The 27,354-nt window shown below is 38.5% G+C and overlaps 1 protein-coding gene across 1 annotated transcript in view; it reads right to left on the bottom strand.

Annotated features, from left to right (window-relative positions):
- CACNA1I (calcium voltage-gated channel subunit alpha1 I) overlaps positions 1–27,354 on the bottom strand; it is a 3,136,920-nt gene that overhangs the window by 581,381 nt on the left and 2,528,185 nt on the right. Inside the window, exon 25 of the mRNA XM_044073362.1 lies at positions 4,456–4,565. Within this exon, the coding sequence (XP_043929297.1) occupies positions 4,456–4,565 (110 nt within the window). The remainder of the gene's footprint in view (positions 1–4,455; positions 4,566–27,354) is intronic.

Genomic DNA, 27,354 nt, shown 5'->3' with positions numbered 1-27,354 from the left:
GTAGCCAGCATCCCCCACTAAGTGGCCAAATGGGATGTCCCCTCTGGCAAATGACTGGTACAGCTGTGTCATATTCCAGATGTGGGAGTCGTGATAGCTTCCAGAGCTGCCAGCACACACAGTCAAAATAATGCCTTGGGCATCACACACGACCTGGCAGTTGATGGAGGGGAAGTCCTTGCAGTTTATGTAGACCCTACCCCACTCTCTGGGTGGTGCTTTGATGTGTATGTGCATGCAGACTATAGCACCCACTATCTCAGGGTATTCTGCTATTTGGTAGAAGAGACGCATATTGCTAGTCAATGCCTCATGGGTGGTGAAGAAATATATGTGCTCACCGGCATGTGCTGACATGGCATTCAGGAACTGGTGGAGTACTCTGGATGCTGATGCCTGTGAGATCCCCATGATATCACCAGTTAGCATTTGGAAGGTACCTGTGGCTAGTATTCTTAAGCCTACACATACCTTGGTATCCAGTGAGATGGGTTCCCCTCTGTTGGTTCTGTGTGTAAGGTGGGGCTGGCACAGCTCAACAATTTGCTATAGAATGTCCCTGTCCACCCTATAGCGCTCCACTATATCCAGCTCATGTAGCCCCTGGTAGGTTACCCTGGGTCTGAACAGTCTTTTCCTCCTCCTCACTGTGGGATGGTCATCCGCATTCAAATCCTCACCACCCTCAGCCTCTGGCACATATTGATGTATGAGAGCAACAACAGCCTCTAACATTTTGTTAATTTTCTCAGGTATAATTTCCCTTCTGTGTACACTGGTGGTGTAGAGTTTGTGGGAAAAAGACTGAAAGGTGTTTACATAGTTTATAGTTGTGTGGTGGGCTGCTGCCTGTGTAATTGGCTGATTTTGATACATTTCACCTGCCAGCTATGCTAGTTCTCCTCGACTGCCTTCCTACTGCTGTTTCCCCTTCCCACTTCCTCCCTATTTAAGCCCAGTGGCCCGCCGCGCATACCCAGTGCTCAAATGTAAACAGTGCTGCCATTTCCTTTTTTTACCTTTTTTTTTGTTTAAAACCCAGTGCGCGGTGCGCACACACGTTTACACCATGTACATAGTGCTCAAGCACATCTGACATACCCCCTTCCTTAGCTGTGCTAAGGAAGGGGGTAACAAGGGTCACTAAGTTCCAATGAGCTTACAGCAAGCATGACACACCCCCTTATGAAGTCATTCAGCTCTTAGACTTGCACTGTTGTATTCCTCTACCTACACGGTTAGGTACAAGCTGACACTTTAAAGAAATCTGTAATTCAGTATAACTCCCCTCATTTGCATATCTCAGTGTGTAGGTTGTTAGTTACTGTACTTAAACAGACCCTTTACCCTTGACAACCACTGCTCCCAGGTATTGTTTACATTTTGCATGCCATTGGCTTTAATGGCAAAATGCAGAATTCACTTAAAATTGGCTTTTCTCATTTTTTTTTCGGCACAATCTCGTTTGCACGCCACTGCCCTAAGCTTAAATGGCCGAGATCAATCAGAAAAAAACTTTAATAAAAAAAAAAAATAATCAGTTTTTAATGCCAGTGGCCTTATATTTGGCCATTGGCATGTGTACTAAACATAATACATGCTTTTACACGAGATGTCATGCCTCGTTTTGTCAGATGAAGAAATGTTATTTTCTGAATACATTTCTGCACTGACACTGTTATAGCAGGGAGGCCTGGCATCTTGATGAATCACATTATCACCTCATTTGCATGGTTTTCACCAGAGTATGAGGTGATTTGCATATTTGCCGGTTTTCCATGCTGAAACAGTGTCTGGACGCTCATGCACGTGAAAACGGCACTTTCCTGGATCGCTCGGTGGCCATTTTCCATGCAGGAGCTCCTACACTGTTCCTACATGGAAAAAACAGCTTTGTGAATCCCGGGCCAAGTCTAAAAAAACCTACTAAAAAACCCATTCCACAAATAATATGAATAAAAATATAAAATCATTCAACCATTACTTATAAGTTTTGTATAATTGTCTCTGAACCTGCTTTACATCCCACCTCTTAACTACAATATTAGCATTCTCTGCCTTACCTAGTTTCTTCCCTATCCTCCATATCTTTGAACTTCCAAGCACTAATTACATCATTTATTATCTATTTGTCAAACACACAAATGCACCTCTTCATATTGTCAATGTTCAATAACTACTAACAAGTAATTATCTTTTATACTGCAATATGTGCTTTATATGAATGTAATCTAATTAGCAAGTATATCAGAAATTGTTAATGCAGATTACTTAATGTCTGCTCATGTTAATTAATGAACGTCTGTTTTAAACTGTATGTAATATGTTGGAAATTTTAAACCCAGTCGGAAACGGTCAGTAAACAAAAACAAAAGAAAGAAATATATACTATCTGTCTCTTTCTTATCAGATTCATTTGTGGAGGAAGGGATCTAGATACAACTTCATAAATTCTGCTGCCATTTCCAGTCTACAGGTGACTGACAGCTCACCACCACTTTTTGTTTATATTTATTTGTACTTCTGCTCTGATAATTCTCTTTTACAGAGGACTACAAGTGCCCCTGGTCTGTTCTTTCTGTCCCTTTGCAAACAGCATGCTCTAGTTTCTACACATCTTTGTACTCTACTATTTTTCTGATACTACAAATACCAATTAAAGGCATTACTCTTTAAACAGTGTAACTAGGTTAAGAATATTTTAAACTACACTGAGCCTATTAGTACTTTGTATCTTCATTCGCTTGTGAGGCATTATCCTGTTTTCCATCTTTGTCAGTACTGATTTTTTATCCTGTTTGCCACTGTTCTTGTCTATCTAAATGTAGAGTTTACTACTTTAGCTGGAAAAAATATTTTGACATCTTGGATGCTTTTAGTTTCAGCCTATGGCATCATGCCTTCATAGTTTGCTATATTGTTTCAATGCTTCCTTTTATTAACTTATACTTAGCAAGCCAATGTGGGAAGCCTTATTTTTCAAAAATCAAAAGACAGATCGAAAGATGCACACAAAATATAACAATTCATAAACAACCGGGATTTAAAATTTGTTGTTAGTGTTATTAGGTAGTTGCAGTTTGAAACCACATTATTTAAATAATCACACAGTTTATATAAGTACCGAAACTGGTATTTGTATGTAAATTATAAAAAGTTAAGAGCTACCCCCTCTATATAGATTAACTGAAAAATATAAGGTATATCAGTCTTTAATCAGAACACCAATGATAAATCAATCCAGCTGACTAGCATTTCACTAATAATATAATAAAAAAACAGCCAAGAAGTTGACAACATTGTTTTGTTTCACTGCTAAAATATTAACACTATACAAGCAGGAAGCTATAAGATAACAAGCCTTTGGCTGTTCAGTGCTAATACCCTCTAGGCTGACACTATCAAATCCATTCCTCTTCTAGAACCAAAGTCACTGGTGACATAGACAAAAATACCCTCTCCCATCAGTTATGCCTTTTCTTCTTTTAAATATAATATTCTTGTTGATTTAACCTGTATATAGCATTACTACATCAGGCAAAAGAAAAAATAATTTAGTGCACTGAACAGCTCTGCATAGTGCTTATATGTATTAAGACAGCAAACATGATTGGGAGTCAACAAGATGACGGGGTATGTGTTTGGCTGGCTTCCGAGCTGCTTTGACCTACAGCTGGTATTCAAGTATCACTGCTCAATGAAATACATCGATCAGACTCAAAATCACTGTTACATTGCAAAAATATCTTGGGAAGAACATGATCGGGCTGAATAGCAGTAAGTCATACTTGTGCCCTGTGTCTGATGCGACTACCATTTCATTTCTTAAAACAGTGAATTTACTGTAAAGTGAAATCTTCTGACAAATGCTAAGCATGGCGCGATGAAGTTATTGTGATGGCAGATTCTAACCATGAGGTAACCTGCTGGTCATAAACATTGACAAATACAAAGTTAAATGCTAAACTAACAGATAACAGACACAAATAAATAATGTATAACTGACTGACTATTGGCTAGATTGGGTCATGAGCCCACTGACTGGAAACTGAGTGAAATCATCAACTGATCAGTGCATAGCTGTTGTTTTGAGAAAAGCAAAAAGTTTCATTGCTGAAGTGTTTATCCATACTACATATAACAGTAATTCTCAGGTAACATTATTTAAGCCATTCCAAAACTAAAACTGTTGAAAAAAAATCGAAAGCCATTAGATTAACATTAACTGTACCAAGTCAAAAATACAAGAGTGATCACAATTATTGAAATCTGAAAAAGTAAAGTGAATAAAATTTATCTTCAGACAAAATTGCTATTAAAATAATTATCAGTCAACTATTCTCAAAATGATTGTTTGACTTAGTAGGTATTAATGTTTCTTTTTTCATGTTCTACTATTGCGCTACTGTGAATTATATAAAAAAATATAAAGGCAGTCTAGCTGTTAGCACTTACCTGTCCTTAAAAAATCGACGTAGTCCAAAGGCAACAAGCTTTAGTACTGCCTCCAAGACAAACACAGTGGTGAACATATAATTGCAATACTTCAAAGCTGTCTCAAGGGACTGCAGAAACAAAGGCAAACATGAAAAACTGAGTCATGCAGAATACAATAAAATAAAATAAGCATAACAGTGACAATTAAAATACTTAAAACCATTTCAGTTTGCATTGGTTGGAAAAATAATCATGCTATGTATTTAGTTCATGCTAGCATCCACTCTTCTTTCCCCTCAAAATGTTGCTTCTGCTAAATACAGAAGTTGAATATGCACATATTCTGTGCTTTGTTTCAAAACTGTAATGGGAAGACTTCATGAACATACCGCAATGTGTACACCTGCATGAACATGTCACTGTCATCTTTTGGTATTGAGGCAGGGCCCTAACCAGTGCATGGTGCTCTAGCACAAACACATGCACAACATAGAGCTGGCTCCATAGCCATGCAGAATACTAATGAGGCAGTCATAAGGAAAGGCATATCCCCAGAACTGACTCCAGGAAGGCATCTATGTGCTGAATGATTGAAAAAAATCACTCAACCATGTAGATACTGATCCCAGTCAAAAGGACATGTTCAACTACCTACTAGAAACATGGTATGGTGATCAGGGGATGAGGGTGCCACTAGACACTATGAACTACTCGAATGTTAACTGCAATAATGGTATAAACACCAGGATGGGGATCATGTGTGGGCGGGAAATAGCAGACACCAGGGATAACTGAGCAGTTAAGTGCCATAATGGCACCAAAGTCAGTATTGAGGTTGGGGGTGGGAAAGAATCTCTACACACAAAGGATTATATTTCTGAGTGCCATAATGGCAATTACTTCACGGCAGGGTTGAGGAGCTGGGGAGAAACACTAGCCATGATGGCAATCAAAAGTCTGCCATAAAGACATTTAAGCCATAATGGTTATCTGGGGGTGCAGGGAATCAGGAAAGAGGACACAAGTCAGGAGAACAGGTACTGGGACTATTGTAGGTGTGTGTGTGTGTGTGTGTGTGTGTGTGTGTGTGTGTGTGTGTGTGTGTGTGTGTGTGTGTGTGTGTGTGTTTGAATGTGTACTTATATGGTGGGACGGTGACTTAGGGTATGAATTTCAATGCCAACATCAGCAAAATTGTACTACAGCAACATAGAAGTAGTAAGTGTGATTCAGAGACATGCAAATTAGCCAATAATGAGATCGCAATTCATCGCATCTTACTTGTCTCTGAATTGCAAAATACCATGTCATTGTAGTAGGACCTTCTTAGCATGAGCTAATAAATTCCCAGAAATATTTTTCAGGTGATATCACTACAATACTCATCACTTTTCCCACTGTCAAACTCACAGTACTGCTGACTGGGAAACAGAATGAGAAAAAGTTATTACAAATTACCATGTATTTATATGTCATGTAACCTGCCCGTACACTAACTGATGTAGCTGGAGAAGGTACAAAGATTCCTCTAAAACATTTAAGAGTTTGAGGTGTGAGCTTTCTTTCTTCTCTTTGTCTCACTGCTTTCATAGAACTGACTTGTGCCTGACATCTAAAGCATTAATGATCCTACAACTACTTGAAACCCTTGGCTTAGAACACTCCCTTGTGACCTGAATATAAATGAACAAGTCAATCTCACTAAAAATTAATATGTGAAATGTGACAATTTCTTATCTAAAAGACATACATGCATACACACCTATGAAATAAGCTCCTCTTAATTAAACTCAACCCATGAAGTAATACATTCAGGAAGAAAGCAGATGACTTATATGGGCACCAACAAGTTCTAACATGGAATCCTTTGATGGCAAATAATCCTTGAGCTCATTCACCAAACTTATGAAACTATCAGGGTCAGGGATTCACAAATCTGCACATCTGAAACCAGATATGACTTTCTGACAACTTAAAATTATGTCTAGGCTGGACACCACCACTGGTAAAAGGCATGATTAGCTTTATTACACAATTCATGTGTATATTGTTTATTGACTTCCTAGTTTGTATGTTAAAACTCAGTTTGCAGGCTTATTCTGTTATTCATTTTGATGTCAGTAGGTTATACCTACTTCCATTTTGAAAAAAAAAAAACATTTGGAAACTAGCTTCCTTTTGATATACAAGGTGTAATAGATACAATCACAGAAATTCAGCAAGCAGAGGAAAAGGGGCTACAGACAAAAGATTGACACAACTTTTGGAGAAATGGAAAAGGTGGCTGCTAAGGGAAGAAAATTAAGATTGGAAAACACAAGTATGAAAGATTCCATCAAGTTAACTAGGAAAGAATTTCTCATAGATACATTAAATGATTTTTGACTGTAGTAGATGGCTTTTCATCCTGAAAAATAAATGTAACCACCTGGATAGCTATGAGTACCTCACCTGTGAAAGAAAATATTAAGGCAATTACTTTAGCTAAAAAGAAATTTTATATATATATATATATATATATATATATATATATATATATATGTGTGTGTGTGTGTGTGTGTGTGTGTGTGTGCGTGTGTCTGCGTGTATGTATATATACCTGCAAAGCATCTGATATGTATAATGTACTGGCTTTATGTTTTTTTTTTTTTTTTTTTTTGTCTGTCCTTAAAAAGTTTGCAAAATATTGATTTGAAATGTTAAAGTTTGCTTGTTTATATTATAATAAAGGTTCATAAAAGAAGAACTAACAAAAATAATTAGAAATTGAAGAAATTAAAAAAAAAACAAACTTTTTTTCCTATTTCTTTGACTCATCACTTCTAACATATGCAATCATTGCTCTGTTTAAGTAAGTTGAATGATATGTCATTCCACTCCCACAAAGATAAAAAAAAAATGAGTATATTAAAGAGATTGTTATAAAAAAAATGGGAGTATATTATACAAACTTTGTGATTTAATATTGATTTATTCACATACTATTCAATAATGAAATCAGCTTTGAAAAACTACTGCACGAGCAAATTAGTAACCCACTAGTCAGCAAAACCAGCTTGCAATATATGTGCAGTAAACAGGAAAAATGTGTACTGCAGTTATAATCTTTATAGCACTTTGAGGAGGAACTATATAAAATAACCAATGTAACAAGGTTTTACTGTGGTGAGATGGGATAATTATAGTGACAGACCAACTCTGAAGGTCTTTGGCTCTTATTAATACCTACTGATTAAAAGTAGAGATGTCAGCTTACAGTATGATTGATTAGTAATGAAATATTCTGTACAACTCTTTCTGTGTTAGAAAATCCATCCTACTTAAGCTCCAAGCAGAAAAGTGGATAAATATAAATTCAGTTACACTGCAAAATGTTGGCATTAGTTGTTGGAAGTTAGTGAAGATTATAGAGAAGAGTACAGAAAAGCATTTTAGCTGCTAGATATATTTCATTTCTATTTTTTTTTTAACTTTTTCCATTCTTACCAAGTACTTTGTAAGAAACAGTTTCATTTTTCATTGTTTTGAGTAGTATATCAGAAGTATGACATTACTAGTTTTAATGATTTTACTGAATATTTAACTAACAGAACTTCCTTTTTAAGATTTAAGAAGAATGTAAATACAGATTTTATTGACTTTTAGATATTTCTGTTTTAAGGATATAGCAGGAGCATTAGGTACAATACTTTTACAAGAAACCAGCAAAAAGGGATTCATATCTGCATAGGAGCAGCATCCACCCTCAGTATATGTTTAAAAATATTGGTAAGAATCAATTCACTAGAGTTGCCTCGCTGAATATCTCTGACGAGACTAAGATTATACAGCTTAATGATACTTTTCCTAACTTTAAACATGAGGGTTACAAAAATATCAAGTGAAAGAATGCCTACAATGATTTATCTCATTAACTCAAACTAAAACTAGGCCCAGATTTGCTAAATCTGACACTATAAATATGGATTAAGCTAATAGACATTCTAAGGTTAGATGCATGCTTACTTACAATGCTAACACTAATGATGTTAAAAAAATATTAAAAAATATTGGCATATTCTAAGAGATGTTCCTGAACTTTATCAAGTGCTTTCTGATACATCAGCCAGTGGCCGTAAGAAAAGTCAGAATTTGAAAAACAAGCTATGCTATAAAGAACAAAGAATGATTAAAAAGTTAGATCATTATAAGAAAAAGGATACTTTTTAAACGTGGTAGATGCAGGTTCTGTCAGTATGCTTTAAGCTGTAATTTCTTTAAACATCCAGTCGCCTCTGTGGTATTTAAATTATATGATTATGGTAATTGTAATACCAATAATGTAGTTTTTACCTTGCCTTATGTCAAAAATGCACTGTATTCTATGTAGGCAAAATAAACCAGAAGTTTAAAGATTGGATAAGTAAACATCTATCTGACATAAAAAGAGAAATTATTACTAGTGCTCTTTATAGACACCAAAAAGACAAAAGTTCTGCTCAAGTTTTAAAGTTTTTAATTTTATGTGTTACTAATAGTTCAGCTTGTGGTGAAAATATTGTAGATCAGACTGAATTAGATGAACTGTATTGGATTTTACACCTAGCTGCACATATATTGCCAGGCTTGCATAGTACTGTCTCTTTAAAACCTTTGCTTGTTGAACGCCAAAAGCATGGGTATTTAATTATTATACAATGACTGGCCATTAGCATTCAAAAATGAGCACACTGATTGGTCAGCCCAACCAGCGTGCCCGTTGTAAAGCCCACAATATATCAACGGAAAAAGGTCCGTTCACCCGGACTTCTTTCCATTGGTATAATGTTAAAATTTTATTTTTATTTCTTAAAAACTAAAAATAAAAGTTTTAGCCCCGACTCTCGACATACCAGAAAGGCAGCTTGGACAAAATACTAGGGAAACCAGCTACATTATTTAAAATTAAACACACTTGCACGATATCCCTTGTATTTCTTCCATGCTGTCTCTCTCCTACCCCTAAACTGCCCTAAAGTTTTTTTTTTTAATAAAATAAAAAAGAAAACAAAAATGGAGCAATGGAGACTTTCTTTTCTCCATTGCTTCCATTTCAAAGCATTGATGTACTGGGTATGCGTGCAAACGCAAGTCCCATATGCATGCGCAGTACATGAACACAAGGAAGCAGTATACCACCAGCCACGGAAGAAGAGTAAAGCGCCGTTATGCAAAGATATTATTTAAGAAAAGTAATTATTTTTTTCTTAAATAATGTCATTGTATAATCGCAATAACCTACTCCGTGGTTGTGGTGTATAGAAATTTACCCATGGTTGGCTTTATTTAATCACTTGGGCTTTACCCTCATGATTAAACCACGCCAACCGTGGGTAAATCTTCAATATACCACACTGACGTTGTCGGTTATTGCTATATGACATCATTATATAAATGAGTTCTTTGATACAATATTTCTGTACTAAGCCTGAAGGCAAAAGTGTTTTTACTTGTTTTTTATTCAAGTGTTCTTGGTGTAGACCAGCAGTTCCTGTGTTCCAGTGGTTCTTTGTTTTACTAAATATTTCAACATTTTGACAATGGAATTCACTAAAAGGTAGCTGAGTCAAACAAGTAAGTTATGTAGAGTAGGTCCATGTTTGGCTATCAGAAAGAATAAAACGTGAACATATAAATCTCGAACAGAAAAGAGTGAAACAAAATAGCAGCCAACAAGGACATCAATAAAAATACATTCATCGAGTTGGCCAACAACCAGGAAGCAATGTGATGCATATGGGCAAGTGAAGGGAAACCTTTTAAATTTGCCCTATTCCTCACATACACTGCGATCTTGGAGTGGGTATATTTGGATGGGGGCGTTTAGGGGGGTGCAGCTCACCACCTTGGTTATGTTAGCGATGCTGGCCAACTATGGCCTTTCAGTGCATTTCCTTTCAATGATGTCCTTGTTCACTGCCTTTTTCCATTTGAGATTTATGTGTTCACGTTTTATTGTTTTCGGTAACTGAACGCAGGCCTATGTAAAGCAGCTCAATAGGTTAATCACCAGAGGAGAAGAGTGGGAAGCTGTGTTACTGTGGATTCAAAACCTATCTAAGCATTTTGTTTTAGGACTGGGGGTTGGAATAATGGTTAAGGTTGCCACCTCCCATACACAAGGAATGTGGTTTGATTCTCACCTTGATCACTGTCAAGTTCCAGGCTAGGTGTGTAATAATCTGCAGAATGATTGCTTAGCAATTTTCTGTGGCCATTAATGTCTCCATGTGTACTTTGTGGCCTTGTATCGCAGGGGTTAGACCACAGTTCTAGTAAACCAAAAATGATTAGTTCAAATTTCGTCAATGCCTCTCCTCCTCATTAGAGGTTGTCATAATGGTTAAGGTGTTTACTTCACAGTTATATAGTACAGGGTTTGATTCTCATCTTTGGGAAATAGGCTAGTTTTAAAATAGCCCACAAGGGCAGCTAGCCTAGTACTTTCCAATGAACAAGTAGCATACTCACACTACTTATAACAGATACATGACATAAAGTGACAGGGAACATGACTAACACAGGTACGAAAAACAAGGAGTCAACTATAAACAGGTAGCATTTAGCTTAAACTGTTTATATGGTTTACATTTACAAGGTTGATATGCACATCTGTGATGGTCAGATGTGTGAAAGGATGTTTGCAAAAGATCAGAATATCAGCTATGAAATGCCAAACTCACAAATGAGCAAATGCCAGTGTGCATTTGCTCGTATGAATTCGGCATTCTGAGTGGAGACTGCACTACAACATGTACCCTGTCTCTCACTGTAGTGCGATCTCAAAGTTAGTATATCAAATTAGCAGGGGGTGTGGGGGTGCAGGGAGGCTTGCACCCCTGCATAATGGAGTTTGGTGACATCCGGAAGTGACGGGTGTTTCGATGAAATTCGACATTCCCAGAATGTCAAATTTCATTGTTTGCACTTTCGGTGTTGTCAGGATTTGAAAGTGCAGTTTCCAGGCTTTAGAGTCAGATATTTGATGAGTTGCACATGTGTGTTGTGACCTTGTAAAGGTAAACTGTTTATATTTAGTATATGAAGTGGCCAACAGATACAATTTTAAATATGAATTTCTGTGCTTCATGACAAACTAGCTTTATCATTACAGAAAAGCCAAGGAAATGACATAGCATCCATTTTCTTGCACATACTGCAAATAACACATCACCTGCAGAGGACTGCAACAAACCTACGACCCCAAATTCAGATCTCTGCAAGTTTTAAGGTGCTTTACTAAATATTGCTGAGCCATGTGTTGAGATACAAGGCTGAGTAAGACCTTCAGTCTAATATCAATGCGACATTAGATTGTTTGAGATACTTACTCAATAAAGCCTGCAGCCCTGAACTAAACAACCATATGACTTGGTATGGGAGACCCAACATTCTTAACTGGTCAAGAGGAAAAAGAGAAAGCCCTCTCCTTGCATCACTGTGATTAAGGATTTCCTTAAATGATCAGCAAAAAACAGTGTGGAGGCACAAATAACTTCTTGAAAAATGTGCAATAATCTTAACAATAATTATGTGGGGTTAGTAGAGTTTAGAAATGGATGCCTCAAACATATAATAAACTAGCTATGCTCAGAGACCCAGTCATAATCTTCTATATCGTCTATGCACTGGGCTCAAGATGGACAGGTTAGGATGTATAAAAGGTCCCTCACAGTGCATCAAAAGGTTCATTTACTAAGGCAGCATGATAGCTTTTGGTCTTGTCAGCTGGACCATGTGGGAGAACCGATGCTGTTTTGACCGGAAAGGGGCAATCAGTATTATTTCTGGCCATTTGTTATTTTCGGAGTTACCCTGAGCAACAATGCAAGGGGAAGCATACAGACATAGGCCTCTCCAATTTAGAGAAAACGCATCCAATGCCCAGCTTTCCTCTAAGGTCCTCTGCAGCAGAATTTTTCCAGCTGGTTGTCACTCATACAACCAAATGTACCTGTGTCTGGCACAACCCATCTTTTCACATCTAAGATAAAGACCTTCTTATGCAACATCCATTCATGTGGGCCTGCTGAGGTCTAACTTAGGCCAGCAATGCAGAAGTCTCCTGATGAGATGTAGGAAGTAATGCAGCAGTCCCTGAGCAGATGTAGGCAGACAGTGATTAAATCTGCATTGACAGCTTGTCCAGTTGATAAGAGTTGGTATATCACAGGACTCTGGTGTTGTCTGTGACCACCTTTCAATTTCTCAGTCTCCAAACTGTGCTAAATGCTTGGGATACATGTTGAACTACAAGCATGTACTTCACTGAACTCTCAGCCCCAAGTTATAGACTCCCCAGGTCTGCTCTAAGTCAGTGGTTTGGAATGGCCTGGCTGAAGGTCATACTCTCGTTGATTTGATCTTTTCAGCATAGCAACTCTTTCCTCATGCAAGGTAAAGCAGGAATTATTGTCTCTAGGAGCAGATTTTGCTTGCCCCATAGATTCCTCAGGCAAAACTGCAGCTCATTCAGGTGGGCTTTGGAAAGGGAAACCATCAGGAAGGCTGAGGTCAAGTGACACAGGTCAAAGAAAACCTGACTGCCAGTCCATTGTGGCTTTGCAGCCATAGTTCTAAAGTGAGCTGCAGAAGTCTTTCCTTTTTTTCCACTGGAAAGAAGGTCTTGCATTCCCTGTGTGTCCATGGCTCAAATGTGACTTCTAGAGGCCAGTATGAAGCCTAGTACAGATAAGCAGTGTAAAGTGTATTTAAAAGGTCCCCTCATCTCCTGCATGGAGTGGCCTGGAATAGACTGTCACCCAAGTTCAGATAAAATTGGTTTTGCATTATGTTAGCACTGGGTCCAGGCATTTTCTGAATACTGTTGCTGAAATAGCTAATCTAAAAGTCAAGGAAATAAACTGGAAATGTGAACACCCTGAGACAAACCTTAGAAATTTCCTATCACCTTTAAAGTTGTGGCTTAACAGGTAGACATCTTTAACATTCAGAGTAACCATCAACATCTGAGGGTTTAGCATAGAAGGCAGTGTCTGGAGTGCAAACATTTTGAATACTGGTACTTTTAATAACCTAAAATGACTAGAATATGTCTCCAGATGCTATGTTTTACGGGCAATAAGAAGAACCTGAAATAAAATCCTTTCTCCTTCTGTCCTACTAAAACACTTTCTATAGTGTCCTGATATGACATCTTGTACAATGTGGATTTTATGTGATGCACCTGATCTCTTGGTACCTTCGGGGTTCACATTTTTGTAGACTGAGGAGAATTGCAGTTTGTAAACACTGGAGATTATCTTTACGACATACTTCTCTGAACTTATTAGTAGCCATTGCTTGAAGATAGTTGCCAGTTTGACTCCAATCATAAGGCAAGGGTCTGGAAAGGGGTGAGAAGGTGAAGTGGATAGGTGTTTTTTGAGAGGAGCAAGGAGCAGGGTTGTAGTGGTCATAGTTGCTTCCTAGTGGTAGAAGAGTTTTGGTGGCCCCCTGCTTCCCATTTTCCTCTTACTGCCACTTAATTTTTTCTGAAAAGCCTTCTAACCTTTGGGCTGTTTTCCATTGATTTGTCTTCTGTATTAAGGGCCTTGTTCAAAAGGGCAATTCCTGTTATAATTAGGTAGGTATGATGAAACATGTGCTGGTCAAATTCCAGTCTTCCCTTTGTTCTCCATTCTTTTGAAATCAGAAAGCCTAAAATATAATGAGTAGTACACAATCCAGAGGAGCATTATGTTGCTAACATTTTTGTACAGGGTCTAAGCCTTCTGCTAAGAGTACCTTCTAAGGACTGACACCATAGCAATTGCTCAGAATGATGCATCCACAGAATCATACCCGAATTTAAAATCATGTTTCCCAAACTGCAAGAGAGTACTTACCTGCTGTACTTAAACAACTTTTTGATTCTCATCCTATATTATTTTAAAACCTTCTAGAAGTTGCCTTAAGACATGCTCTTGGAATATAGGACATTTTATGGAAAGTGAAGTCCTTAAATGCCATGGCTATAAAGGCATACAGTTTCTTGTAACACATATCAGGAAATCAAGTTTCCTTATCATTACGAAATGTGTTACAACCAGAAATCAGTCTAGCTCTGGACACTGTTTCTGGCCCTGGTATAGGATTTTCACAGAAAAATTTATGGGAAGAAGTTTGCACTTCCTGAAAATAGTCAGATGTCATGGGGATAGGCATTTGGAAGTCCAGACACAAGCTATTTCTATCAAAAATATCTAGGAGAGCTTCTTGTTCTGCAAGAACTGCAACAATCGTAGGTAAAACAAATCCCAAGAGTTTCATATCTCTCTTCTAGGGAGCAGAGACCTTATTGGCTTACCACTGGAAATCTTCTGTAATGAGAAAGATAAACAGGCAGTATACCATGGGGAGTCAGAGGCCATGGTGTCTTCACAGTCTATGTCAGATTATAATGGGTTGGGCATCTGGCATCTGCAGTCCAGATTCTGCCATGGTTTCAGTATGTCTCGCTGGTGAGGTTGCCCTCTGTCTGAAAGAAGGGGGTCTCAAAATATAGATGGCTTTTCTAGATCAGGCAGAAAATCCACATCCATAACCACCGTCCCATTCTGCTCATGGGGTTGGAGTGTCACATAAACAGTGACTATCATCTACAGCCGATGTTTATACTGCTGGGTGGCTAGCTGTTATTCTTTCATACCACACAGATGCACAGACACACACACACACACACCCACACACACACACACACACACACACACACACACACACACACACACAGACACACACACACACACACACACACACCTATGGCTAATATGGAGTCTCCAAATATGGTAGGAAAGTGAAGCACCCACACAAACCTCTTATGTACACAGGGAGACCATGAGACTATGTACTCCACGTAGAAGGCTTCCCAGCTAAGAATCAAACCAGATGATCTCTTGCTGTGAGGCCACAATCTTACCCACTGCAGCACTGCATTTACCTAATTGAATAAGAGAACCTCTTAGTATCGGGCATCAGTTCTACCCGCTACACCATTGTGCTGCTCTAATCAAACCAGAGAACCTCTTGGTGTGACGTGACAATGCTACCTGCTGCTCAGCTGTGCCGCCCATAAGGAACCAACGAACCTATTGGTGTGGTATGACAGCACTACCCACTGTTTCACTTTATCACCCTAACCGAACCACAGAACATGTTGCTTTGAGGCAACAGTGATACCTGCTGTGCCACTGTGCAGATCAGGCTGAAAACACAGTCAAAAATAGAGAAAGACCTGTGGCAATGTAACCTAGCGTTGGTAAGGAAGCAAGGGTGGGCTGTGGTCTGGGCACCTGCGAAAGGGCAGTTTTTGCTTTGCTGACTTCTGAGCTTTACAGGATGATCTTAGGTCTAGTGACCATTGGTGCTCTAGTAGCCTTTAGTATTCTCTTGTGGTCTCTAGTTTCTGAGTTTCATGTAGCTAAAGAAGTATTCACCAATCCAATAAGGACAAACCACACTCTCCTTGCTTAATGAGTAGATATTCTTCCTGGACTGATGACTCATCATCCTCATCAGTGAAGTGTAAATATTTTTGCTGTAGTGAGGAGTCTGTGCTGTAGTAGATCTAATTATTTCCAAAGGGTCATCACCTGAGGCCTCTGCCAGAGTAAACATTATGTCTGACAGCTGGTAGAGTGCCTCCATGGTTCTAATGTCCTTGGACTTAGAAGGTCTATTAGAATCTTCTGGCTTCATGGCCTCCTTCTAGTGCTCCTTGTTCTTGTCCTTTCTCTAGGAAGAGATGTCCAGCTGGCTACTGTCTAAGGACACAACAGACATTAGGTACAAGTACAGTGTCTCTTTCTATTAAGGCAGGTCTGAATGGAGTTTTATGCCATGTGCAAGGTTTTAGGTCTAAATTCTTGGCAAATTTTCATAAACACTTACATCATACTCCAACTCAGGGCAGTACACATACTTGTAATGTCTGCTCTTAAACAAACTTTGTTATCTGCAGATATATTTGCATTTCTTGGACAAAATGCTAAATACCTTAGTGTCGGGGAAGGACTTCCAAGAGACATCTATATCCAAAGTACAAAAAGCAAATAACAGACATTAGAAGACAAAAATACTATAACACTACTATTTCTAAATATCTTGGAAAATAATTCTCTAGTAGGGTTGCTTAACCTGCCAGTGCTTGACTGCAAGTTATGACCTCATCCAAAGGACTGTTTGAATACCTTCTACAACATGCAGTATATCTGGCAAGGAATAATTTTGAATAGCTGGACAAGTAAACCTTTACACCAGGTACACGGAAACATGCAGCAGAAGTGACATCATTTGTCATAGCGGGGATAGTGCTTATCATTAAAAGTCTGTCTGGACATGGGATCAGTCTACTGAAGAGTTCTCTGGTGCAATGACCACAGTAGTGAACCCTATAGTTTTATGTAAACAAATGAAGCAGCAGGAGGACATCATGGAAGGACCTGCCATCAAAGTTGCAGCAGCAGTAGTAGTACTGCATGGAGAGTTAGGGGAGACGCACATGACATCAAACCACAGCTGAAGCAGACGTGAGCACAATATATTACAGCATTAGCAAAGAGGCAGTGATTGGTCAGCAGCTATGAGCCAAGACACAGGGAGCACAGAATAAAATGATGCATGCAATATCAAAACCAAATTATGTAGAGCAGTGCAGGACTGGCCACACTGTGCATTAGACATTGCCATACCACACAGATTAGGGAAGTGCATAACACACTTATCATTACTTGTACAAGTGTGAAGGGAAACACCAGGAGGTGACTGAGACACTATAATATTAGGCAGGTTCATCAGATGTGAAGACAGTAGCCATGAACTCAAGGAGGTTGCAGGAAGACAGGAATCACATACTCTAGGGAAGGTTCAGCTGCCATGACAACACTGTTGCAAATGTCCACTATGTTAACTTGTACAGATGGTACTGGATGTGGTCCATTGCAGGGAAAGATTAGAATTATGGGACCATGCAGATACACCCTGAGGAGTGATCTCATGTGCTGTGCCTAGTGAACAAGGTAGCCCACATCCCTGGTTGACACCCATGACCAAAGGTGCAAGGCTATGTACCTGCAGTTAAAAGTAATGCCATCTCACTAATAAATTCTGTATTCTGACATGGGACAGCCTCTGCCTGACCACCTTGCATTCCCAACCTATCATGGCCACAGAATGCATGGCCTGCAGGAGCAGATCCAGTGACAGTTGCAATATGTCTCTTGGCAGCACCTATGGAAGTAACAACTGCAACCAGAGACCTGAGCAGTACTGTTGCCTCCATGTACCTATGTACCTATACTTATATTCAGGTCACTGTGCAACTGATGCATGTCCTTTTTTATGCCATGGAGAATACCCACTATCATCACAATGTTGAGTATAGTATCTGATTATATCCAAATCACTGACTAGGACATTGGCTGGTTGATTGGCTGGTTGATTCTAATTATTATGTATGTAATAGATACAGTTCTGGAGTCATGGTAATATAACACCCCATTGATTCTGTCTGTTATGGTCATATACTCACATCAAAGGTGCTGCACATGTCAGATGCTTTGTAGACTAGGGCCTGTCGTGTAGAGGATGTGCCTCATGGTCTGGTGAAGCTGTGTGTTCAGCCACTACCTCTGTATATGAGCTCTGTATTGTGGATGTGGGTGACCCCCTGCTCATATAACATTTCAGACAGTGTCACTGTATCACAGAGACATGTCATTTATATGCTGTTATCATCAGCATCCACAGATGCCTTACCGATATCGGTAATATGTTGTTCTGTTATGCTGCAACTATCATCATCAGCCACAGTCCCCCACTTGATGTCACTCATATGTTGTCCTGTTGTGTTGGGGCATCCAGCAGTTGATCTTGTGAAAGCATAAAAATACATGAGAGCAGTGACATCTCACACTCGCATATACCTCCATATCCCCCTTTGGAGTGCATATTGGTGTATATGGAAGCAGTGCTCTTACAATACATTGGGAGATGTATTGTGCAGGATTTTGTGCTTACACACCACAGGTGCCTTGAAGGGCAGCTATGCAGGTTGTCAGGGATTTCTCTTTCACTCACCTGGCATTTAGCCTCTTGCAGCTCATTGACTTGTAGCTGAATACTTGTCTGTGAATTCCAGTGTGAGATATTCAGATACACAGTTTGTTTCTATAAATGTATTTTTCCATGTTTGTGCTTCCTCAGAGATAGTATTTTTTTATAGATAGGGGTGTAGAGGTTACCACCTCTGGACAAATCTTTTTTACGGTTCATTGCCCACCATAAGTAAAGTGTTATGTGAGTAACTGGGAATCAGTCCCTAAAGAGCAGCTGGTAACTGAGTTATTAAAACAGATCCAGGATATGATCAGTCACTCTCTTCAGTCATGCATTGGTGTGTACTACAGTCTGCTATAACGGACAGTAATAAAATGTTGCTTCCCCCTGCTGATACATATGAGTTTTTTTACCAGGCCAGTTCCCACATGCAAGTCACTTCTACCTATAAAAGGCCACTTAACCTGTATGGCATGTGATGCCAAATACTCCTTAACCTCTGTCATTTATTTCTGCATAGATGGCTTACCAACTGTGCTGGACTTGTCTGCTGCAATATCCTATGCCACTTCCTTTGCATTTGAGTGTTATGTCTGTAACCCTCCATCACACCTGCTATGGCTTCTCACAGCACTCACTTCCTTCACAAATCCCGCCCAAAACAGGACCATGTACTGCTTGCCTGCACCAGTTTTGTGTGTGTGTGTGTGTGTGTGAGAGTGTGTGTGTGTGTGTGTGTGTGTGTGTGTGTGTGTGTGTGTGTGTGTGTGTGTGTGTGTGTGTGTGTGTGTGTGTGTGTGTGTGTGTGTGTGTGTGTGTGTGTGTGTGTGTGTGTGTGTGTGTGTGTGTGTGTGTGTGTGTGTGTGTGTGTGTGTCCGTGTGTGCATGTGTGAGTGTGTGTGTGTATGTGTGTGTGTAGGACCTGCAGTAGCAGTTCTTTCTTCTCCCTAGAGAAGTTGTGTAGGCTTTTCCTCCCTCAAGTGCCATGCCAGTGTCTGTACACCAAAGGACAGCATATGTCATGATTCAGTGTCTCTGCTGTGTTCTGACATGCACATGATTATGAACACATCCCGTGCCCTTGTATGGACCTGGTTATGAACTGCAGTTGCTGTTATTCATAGCCTCAACCCAACCATTAACATAGTTCTGAACATGTACTTCTATATATGTCCTAGAATCTCCTCACCCCATATGACAAGTAATTCCATTGGTATCCTATGTCCACATCTTGCCCTTCCACTCGCAGCCTGACACTAATGTACCACAAAAGTATGGTGGGTCATAGTTATACCATTGCTCCTCACCCCTCATGATAAGTCCTCCAGAGTCTGTAGCTGAGGATGAGGTCATTTCCTAAGCTTGACTCCTTTCTTAACTCAATAATGCTTTTCATCCAAAGAACCTTTTCTCAAATCCTTTTGTTTTTCAGTTGTTTGGTTATAAGTGGTGTTGTAGAAGCTGGTAGCAGGACTTTCTGTCATGCTAACAGCTAGCAGTTATTATTCTGCTTATGTAAATAAAGCCAGATAGCACTAATGTCTGTGAATCACTGTTGGTATATTCTTGTACAATTTAGCATAAGGCATGTGAGCTCTATGTTTGTGCATAAAGTATGTGCAGAAGAATAGTGCTGTGGTTCAGTTATATGTCATGCAACATAATTCGCAAACATGTGTCCATGCTCATCAGGTACCATACTGTTTTTTCTGGTCAACCTAGTGAGGTTCTTGGAGTGAAAAAATAGGGCTTCAGCACATTGTGTCAGGGAGAGCAAGAATCTCCTGTTGTTCTTCTTCCTAAGGATTTTCAAAAGAACTTTGTAGCTCCTATGATGGCCCTTTAACAAAGGCTGATGCCTAGTATGAGCTGGGACAGGTGCCAAGATGCTGCTGGCATCATACATTCTTAGGAACAGTGTCAATCTTCATTGTTATGATGTCCTAAGAAGGTGCTAGCCCAACTTCCTTTGCCATTGAGCAATAGAGGTTCTGGAGAGTGCGCCAGAGATGTGCATTGGTCAGTTTTTTATTGGTTAGTACCACTACTTTGTATATGTGCCCTGATGCACAAGTATGCTTAACAGTTCATGTTTTCTTTTCAGCTGCTGAGGAACGTTGTCATAATTTGGTTCAAAGTCACAGGAGGAAGAAAACACCTCACCTGACAGTAGAGTGTATTTGAGTTTTTTTAGTATTCTACTGTACAACTACAAATCTGCTTTCATTGTGTGGACATGTAATGATTTGTCCAACTGTGTCATTGTTCTAAATGGTCAGTTGTAGATAAAGGGGCACAGCAGCCACACTCACCTCAGTCTCCACCACCCACTACATTAGGTACTACATAGCCAGTGCTCAGCTGGTCTGCCCTTCAGAAGGAAGCAACAGTCCCTCTAATTCAAGTGACCTGAAAGAGTTACTGATGTTCAATGTGTCTGCCTTTCAGGACATTTGGAGATGAAGGCTCCTGTTTGAAAGGTGAGTATAAGGATTCTCCAGTGCTATACAAGTGACGTGCAGAAGCAGGTCACTGCCAAGGTGTGCCAGTAACCGGAAGTACACCTTGGCACCATGGAGACCATTCTTGCATGACTAGCACAGTCGCATGACCAGTGAGCCACACCCTGTATTCCTGCAGAAGTGCAAACAGACCATAATATTTTTCACATATGTGAATGATGCCTGGGTCCTTTGCTCCAGTGCATTCCTTCCCTTCTATGTCATTCTCCATTCCTTTTTCATTGCCCAACCTCCCCATCACCAACTATTCACTCTCTGTATGTAAGTGCCCATGCACTCTCCTCCTCAGCTATCCATGTCTTTCTGATCTATGTTTGTTTTTCTGACACTGTAACTTGCCAATCTCCCTAAATTCTACCCAGAGATATCTGTTTATACTTTCCCCATCTACCTTTCATTTCTGAAAAGGAAAAAAAGTCTCTATCTTACAAACAAATTCCCTAATGTCATCCCTCATTCATGCCTTACGGTTACCCTTTGGTGTTTAGTTCTGCTTGCTAATCCCCCGTTGCCTTCTTTTTCTATCTACCCCATTTCCTACCCATTGATATGATGAACAAGGATGTAATTTTTGTGTGCCTTCTCGCACTGGGCAGTGTACTGGCTGCAGTGCTGAACTGTATTACCTTTCTTTTGGTTATCTGCTTCTGGCTAGAGCTATGTGTCATTGTGTTGTACACAGCAGCATGTGCAGCCTAAGGTGTGCTAAAATGCCTTAGTCCTGACATAATTCACATTACCCATGCACATTGTGCATCACTCTTACAGTATAGATCTTCATGTCATCACTTTAGCTCTGCTTACTCTTTTATTACAAACTCCTTTGTGGGGCATGCAGGCACTATTCCTTGCCTGTTGTTGATGTAAACCTGCCTATGTAACCTATGTAAAGTCTGTTTCAATTATGAATACATCAAGTACATTACTGTCTTATTGTCTAAAAAACAATCTGTATATATTTGCAGTTCCTCATTTGCTAAATACAGTTTTGTATAATATATAATCGAAGTTTTGAAACTTCAAACGTTTTGAATGGAGATCAAGATCATGGTACAGCACAGAACAGGAAATTTACCATTTTCTGCAATGTAGTGTGATCTTGGAATTGGTATGTTTAATGAGCAGGGGGTTTGGGGGTGCAAAGGAGCTTGCCCCCCTGCAAAAATGTTAAAAATAAGGGTTATTTTTAGTTTTTTATTTATGTATTTTTTTTTTGTTACTGTTTGAAGTTCCAAAACTTCGGTCATAAGGTCTCGGCCATAATAATTTCAACGTTTCAGAACTTCGATAACCTGACATACAGATCCATATGCATATGTGTGTGTGTGTGTGTGTGTGTATATATATATATATATATATATATATATATATATATATATATATATATATATATGTATATATATATATATATATATATGTGTATGCACATTTATACACATACATATATACATTAATATACACACACACGCATATATATATATGAACAAATATAAACATATAAATATATATCACTTTAAATAAATATAAATATATTTCTTGAATGTACTGGTTTATCTAGTTGCTCATGATGCTCAAGTCATGGCTGAATATAGTCAACAGACTAGCCCACTGACCTGGTCGGCAAATAATAACGACAAAATTATTTCTTCGTTGGTGCAGGCAGTGAGCTCCTCGAACACTAGCACTGCTGTGCCTCTAGCGATCCCATCTAAGACGTGCAATGCATGTTAAGATGTTATATACTTTGGGGCAAGGGCTGTTTGGGGCATATATCCGACATCACTCAAATTGCAATGATAATGACGTGACAATGGCAGGTGTGTTAGACTGTGATGTATATGCTGTTTCTAAAATAACAGCTTTCTGAGGTTTTATATTAGGTCATGTAAAGGTGCTGTATACCGAAGGCATTGTTAGCTGTAGTGTTTCAAAGCTGTTTTACATTATATCTGCAGCAACTGCAAATGAAAAAACAGCAACTGGTTTGTAAATGCAACAAGATTTTATTTTATTTTTTATTTATTTTACATTTGTTGACCGGGCTAGTCTAGCTGGATATATGTCCATTTTCAGTAGAGGCCCAGGGAGAAAAGCTCCAAGCAATGGCAGAGACAAAATACAATATATAGTAATAGTTCCAAGAAAGACAGTATATAGTTTATAATTGAGTTTCAGTTAGACTTGAACAGAGCAGTATATAGCAGGATATGCTAAAAACAAATACATATAGCAAGCATTTGAGAGATAGCAATCAATAGAAATAATTAAAAACGTATTATTTCATTACCACAGGAACACATAGAGCAGTAGAGTAGAGGAGTACAGAGAGCGCAGGAAGGGGTAAGAGGTGTCAGTCAGGATTAGAGCAGAGACAAAGCCAGTGAGTTTTAAGGTATTCTTTGAGTAGCTTTTTGAAAAGAAGAGTGGAAGTAAGGGTGGTAATTTCATTAGGAAGCTGGTTCCAACTTTTTCCTACTGTGTTGGAAAATCAAGATACAACAAGATAACCATAATGATTTGGCTTCATGTGTCCCAAACCCTGCTAGTATGGCATGCAGTGCACATTCTCTAGCAGGAAAAGAGTGTAATATATCGTGAACATACGTACATAAGTGGATGAATGCCTACACAATATTTTATGAAGTATTCTATGTTCTAACTCTGTTGAGAACACTGCATAGGTACACAACAAGCAAATCAGTCTATAATACTCAACAAACATCATCATCATCATCATCCCCTTTTTCCCATTTACATGGGGTCGGGGTATTGTATTAGCTGTTGCCAACTCTCTCGATTCAGTGCCACTCTCCTGCCTTCTTCAACACTCATGCCTGACTGTCGCAGATCTTCTTTCACACAGTCCATCCACCTCTTTGCTGGACTCCCTCGCTTCCTCTTACCTTCTTCCTGTCTGTCCCAAATCTCCCTCACCAGATTGTCTTTTGCTTTTCTACACATGTGCCCATACCATCGTAATCTGTTTTCTTTGATCTTTTCTGCAATTGGAGCTACTTTGGCTTCTGCTCTTATGTCCTCATTTCTTTGCCTGTCCCGCAGTGTGCATCCTATCACCTTTCTCAAGCACTTCATTTCCATCACCTCTAGCTTCTTCAACAATTCTTCTTCAACTTCTTCTTCTTCAAGTAATTTATTTACTCAACAAACCTTAACAGTTATATAATGACTGCATACAAAAACATGTCAAAAACTCTTTGCTTAGGTATGAAACACCCTGTAGCATTTCAGTCAATGTGACATTTCTGGGAGAAATCGCCTGTGAAGATCTATATGAAGAGGTTCCCTTTAACAAGTACTGAACTTTGATATTGTTCCATAGAAGGTTTGTAACATCTGTGTCAAAAAACTCAGCCATTCCTGAGTTTGATAGAGAAACATCTGAACATGCATGAAATTGTATTCTCCACAACAAATAATGCTATACTTTATATCTGCTGAGTTTAAAATTCATGGTTTTCCTATCACAGATGCTACTTTTAAGGTCATCCAATGGAAAGTTATACATGCAGTCCACCAGCACCAAACTACATTTATGAGGAATACAGCCAGAGATCAGAAGAATAAATACTGCTAAATATTTCATCCTCTTTCATGCATCGGACAATAACTGCATTTGTAGTGTTACTTTGCCAATAAATCTAATTAGATAATAAATCAAGCAGAATATTTTTAAATACAGAGGGCCTATATTTCTATTACATCAAGTATTATGCAGGCCAAACAAGCTGGCTAAGAAATGAGAAAAGTTATTTTTAAAGTTAAAAGATAAAATATAGCAACCAAACATGCTTACAGAAATATTTAATCTGTTGAATAAATCAATGCTTTGATTACTTAGTTATTGAACAAAGACTTTTGAAACACTAGCAAGTGGGCATTAACAAAAAAAAAAAAAACTTGCAAACTACTAATTAAAATAGAGTTCATTAAAATAAATCACACTTCCGGGTAAGATATATAATAAAAGCAGAGGAAGGAAAACAGCATTTATGCTCTTTAAACTGCACAAGGCCTCCAATGACAAATTATATCTCAAAATTTGCATCACAATTCCATTCTATCAAAACCCTGTTTGATGGATAACAGTTTGACTGATACAGTTACCTTTCTCTTTATCTCTGTTATAAATGTTGTACACAGACCAAATTAACTGATATAGTACTAAAGCACTTAATTATTTTAATTATACAAAATGAAGGTATTCATATGCATACATTTGTCACATGCCCAGGTTATATTAGTTAAGTAACACAAAAAGGCATGCATTCAAATAAAAAAATAAGTAATAGATAAAAGTGATAGACAGATATTTAAAACAAGAGATAAAACAAATTTCCTCCTGCAATCTTAAATGAAGAGCAGTAAAGCAGTAAGCATTTGTTTATTCAGTGTTCTACTTCTGAGTTGCTTGATGCTTTCTAACTGCATAACTAACACAAAATATACTTTTATGCTGTGAATGAAAATATGAATTTTTAATCCTAAAACCCAAAGAAACATCAAAACCAGCTAAACAAATCATCAGTGTGCTAAAGAAATGGATGCTTGATAGTCATGCAATACAGCAAAAGCTTTTTCTGGGGCAATATCAGCAAACCACAGGGAAACTGAAATGCAGACAATTAAATAAGCAGAGCTCATTTAAACAAATTGTACTTTAGGGTGAAATATGCACTAAGCATTCCTAAAGAGAAATCAAAGTCCTTCTCTTTATACTGAGGCCTTCCATGGTAAATAAGCTCTCACACTAGGTATCACGTTTTCATTTCCTCAAACCCCTTTGTAGTACAGCATGTTGACTGAACAACTGCCTTTCTCCTGATCTCTGTTGCATACACATAAATATACATATTACACATCATTTACAACAACTGAAACAGCCCAGCTGTAGTTAATTCCTACTATCACTGCTGATAAGTGAGTTACATTTAGGAATTTATGATAGGATCATTTTATCTCATCTTTTACTGTGGGTAAATTGCCATATTGTATTTTTGCTGTTAAGCTAACACAAAATATGTAAGTTTCTTTTCAAGGAAATGTGTAACTGTAGATCACATACTGAAGAAAATTATATTCTGGCAGCAAAAGGTTAAAAAAACAGCATCTGTCTCTCTTAACTACAAGACAATGATAAACAGGCGTGTTTATTCATGCAGTATTACAATTATGTACTGCTGGACACTTCCTAAGTGCATATGAAACAATTATTGAATCTTTTACAGGGAGGAAAAAAATTATAGCAAAAGTACTAGATAGATGATTGCACAGTAGTTATTTTAGTTTTTATTTTTCTGTTTTTTTTTTTTTTTTTTTTTTTTTAATTTTTCCATTTTATTTTTCTGATTTGTATATTTTCTGTGGGAATGTTTTATATTATTTTTCTGGTTCATTCCGTGATGCCTTAGAAAAAGAAACATCAGGTCTGAACAAAAAGTAGAATAAAAAACTACTCCATTTGTTCTGATAATTTATCTTTTGTGATGCAGACTGTTAAATGGGTGGGTGGTATATGATAGACTATTTCTACTAAATAGCAAATACAATTTAAAAGATAAAAAAGAGATAAAACTGATCTGATCAGAATACAACAACATCTGCAGAAATTCCATATTTCAAAAGCAATAATTTTCTTAAAGAGATAACATTTCAATGAATATACACTATGCCCTTATTTATGAGATGTACGATGTAGAATGCTTTTCTTACCATTATGGACACATGGTGATCAAAGTTTAGATTGCTATTAACCTGTGTTCTTAAGCCTCTCAACACTGAGTTTGAGCTTAGATGGATGGATATCTTTATCATAATTAGCAGGGGCTACTTCTTTGCCACCTTCGCACCAGTCATTTGTCTGTGTCAGCCCTTTCTGTAATATGTTAGCATCATTGGTGGACTTTATGATTGTGCCCAGTTTACAGTCACCTGGAAAGCCACAAGCCAGCTACCTTCACCTGAACTTCAGAGAAATAGATTCCAAATAGTAGATGGCCCAGCACAGATCCTTTTGGTACCCCACTGGTGACTGGTCTACTTTTGGATGTGGACTCCCCAGTTGGTGAACTCCCCAACTTTCACAGAGTGCATTCTGTCGGTGAGCCAGTTTGCTACCCATTTAGTAATGTATGAGTTCATCCCCAGCTGGGATAGTTTCGCTATGCTATGAATGGGGGTTGTGTTCTGCCCTCTTCCAGGTCTTTGGTTAGATTCTCAAAGAAGTTCACAGGGTTTCATAAGCAAGATCTTCCCTTGATGAAACCAAACTGGGTTGGGTCAAGGGTTTGAAGGTCACCTATAT

The sequence above is a fragment of the Protopterus annectens genome, chromosome 1.part0 (assembly GCF_019279795.1).
Source record: "Protopterus annectens isolate FY-2018-M chromosome 1.part0, PAN1.0, whole genome shotgun sequence".
NCBI lineage: Eukaryota > Metazoa > Chordata > Ceratodontiformes > Protopteridae > Protopterus > Protopterus annectens.
Note: the sequence above shows the minus strand (reverse complement) of the source record. Positions and strands in the feature narration are given on the sequence as shown.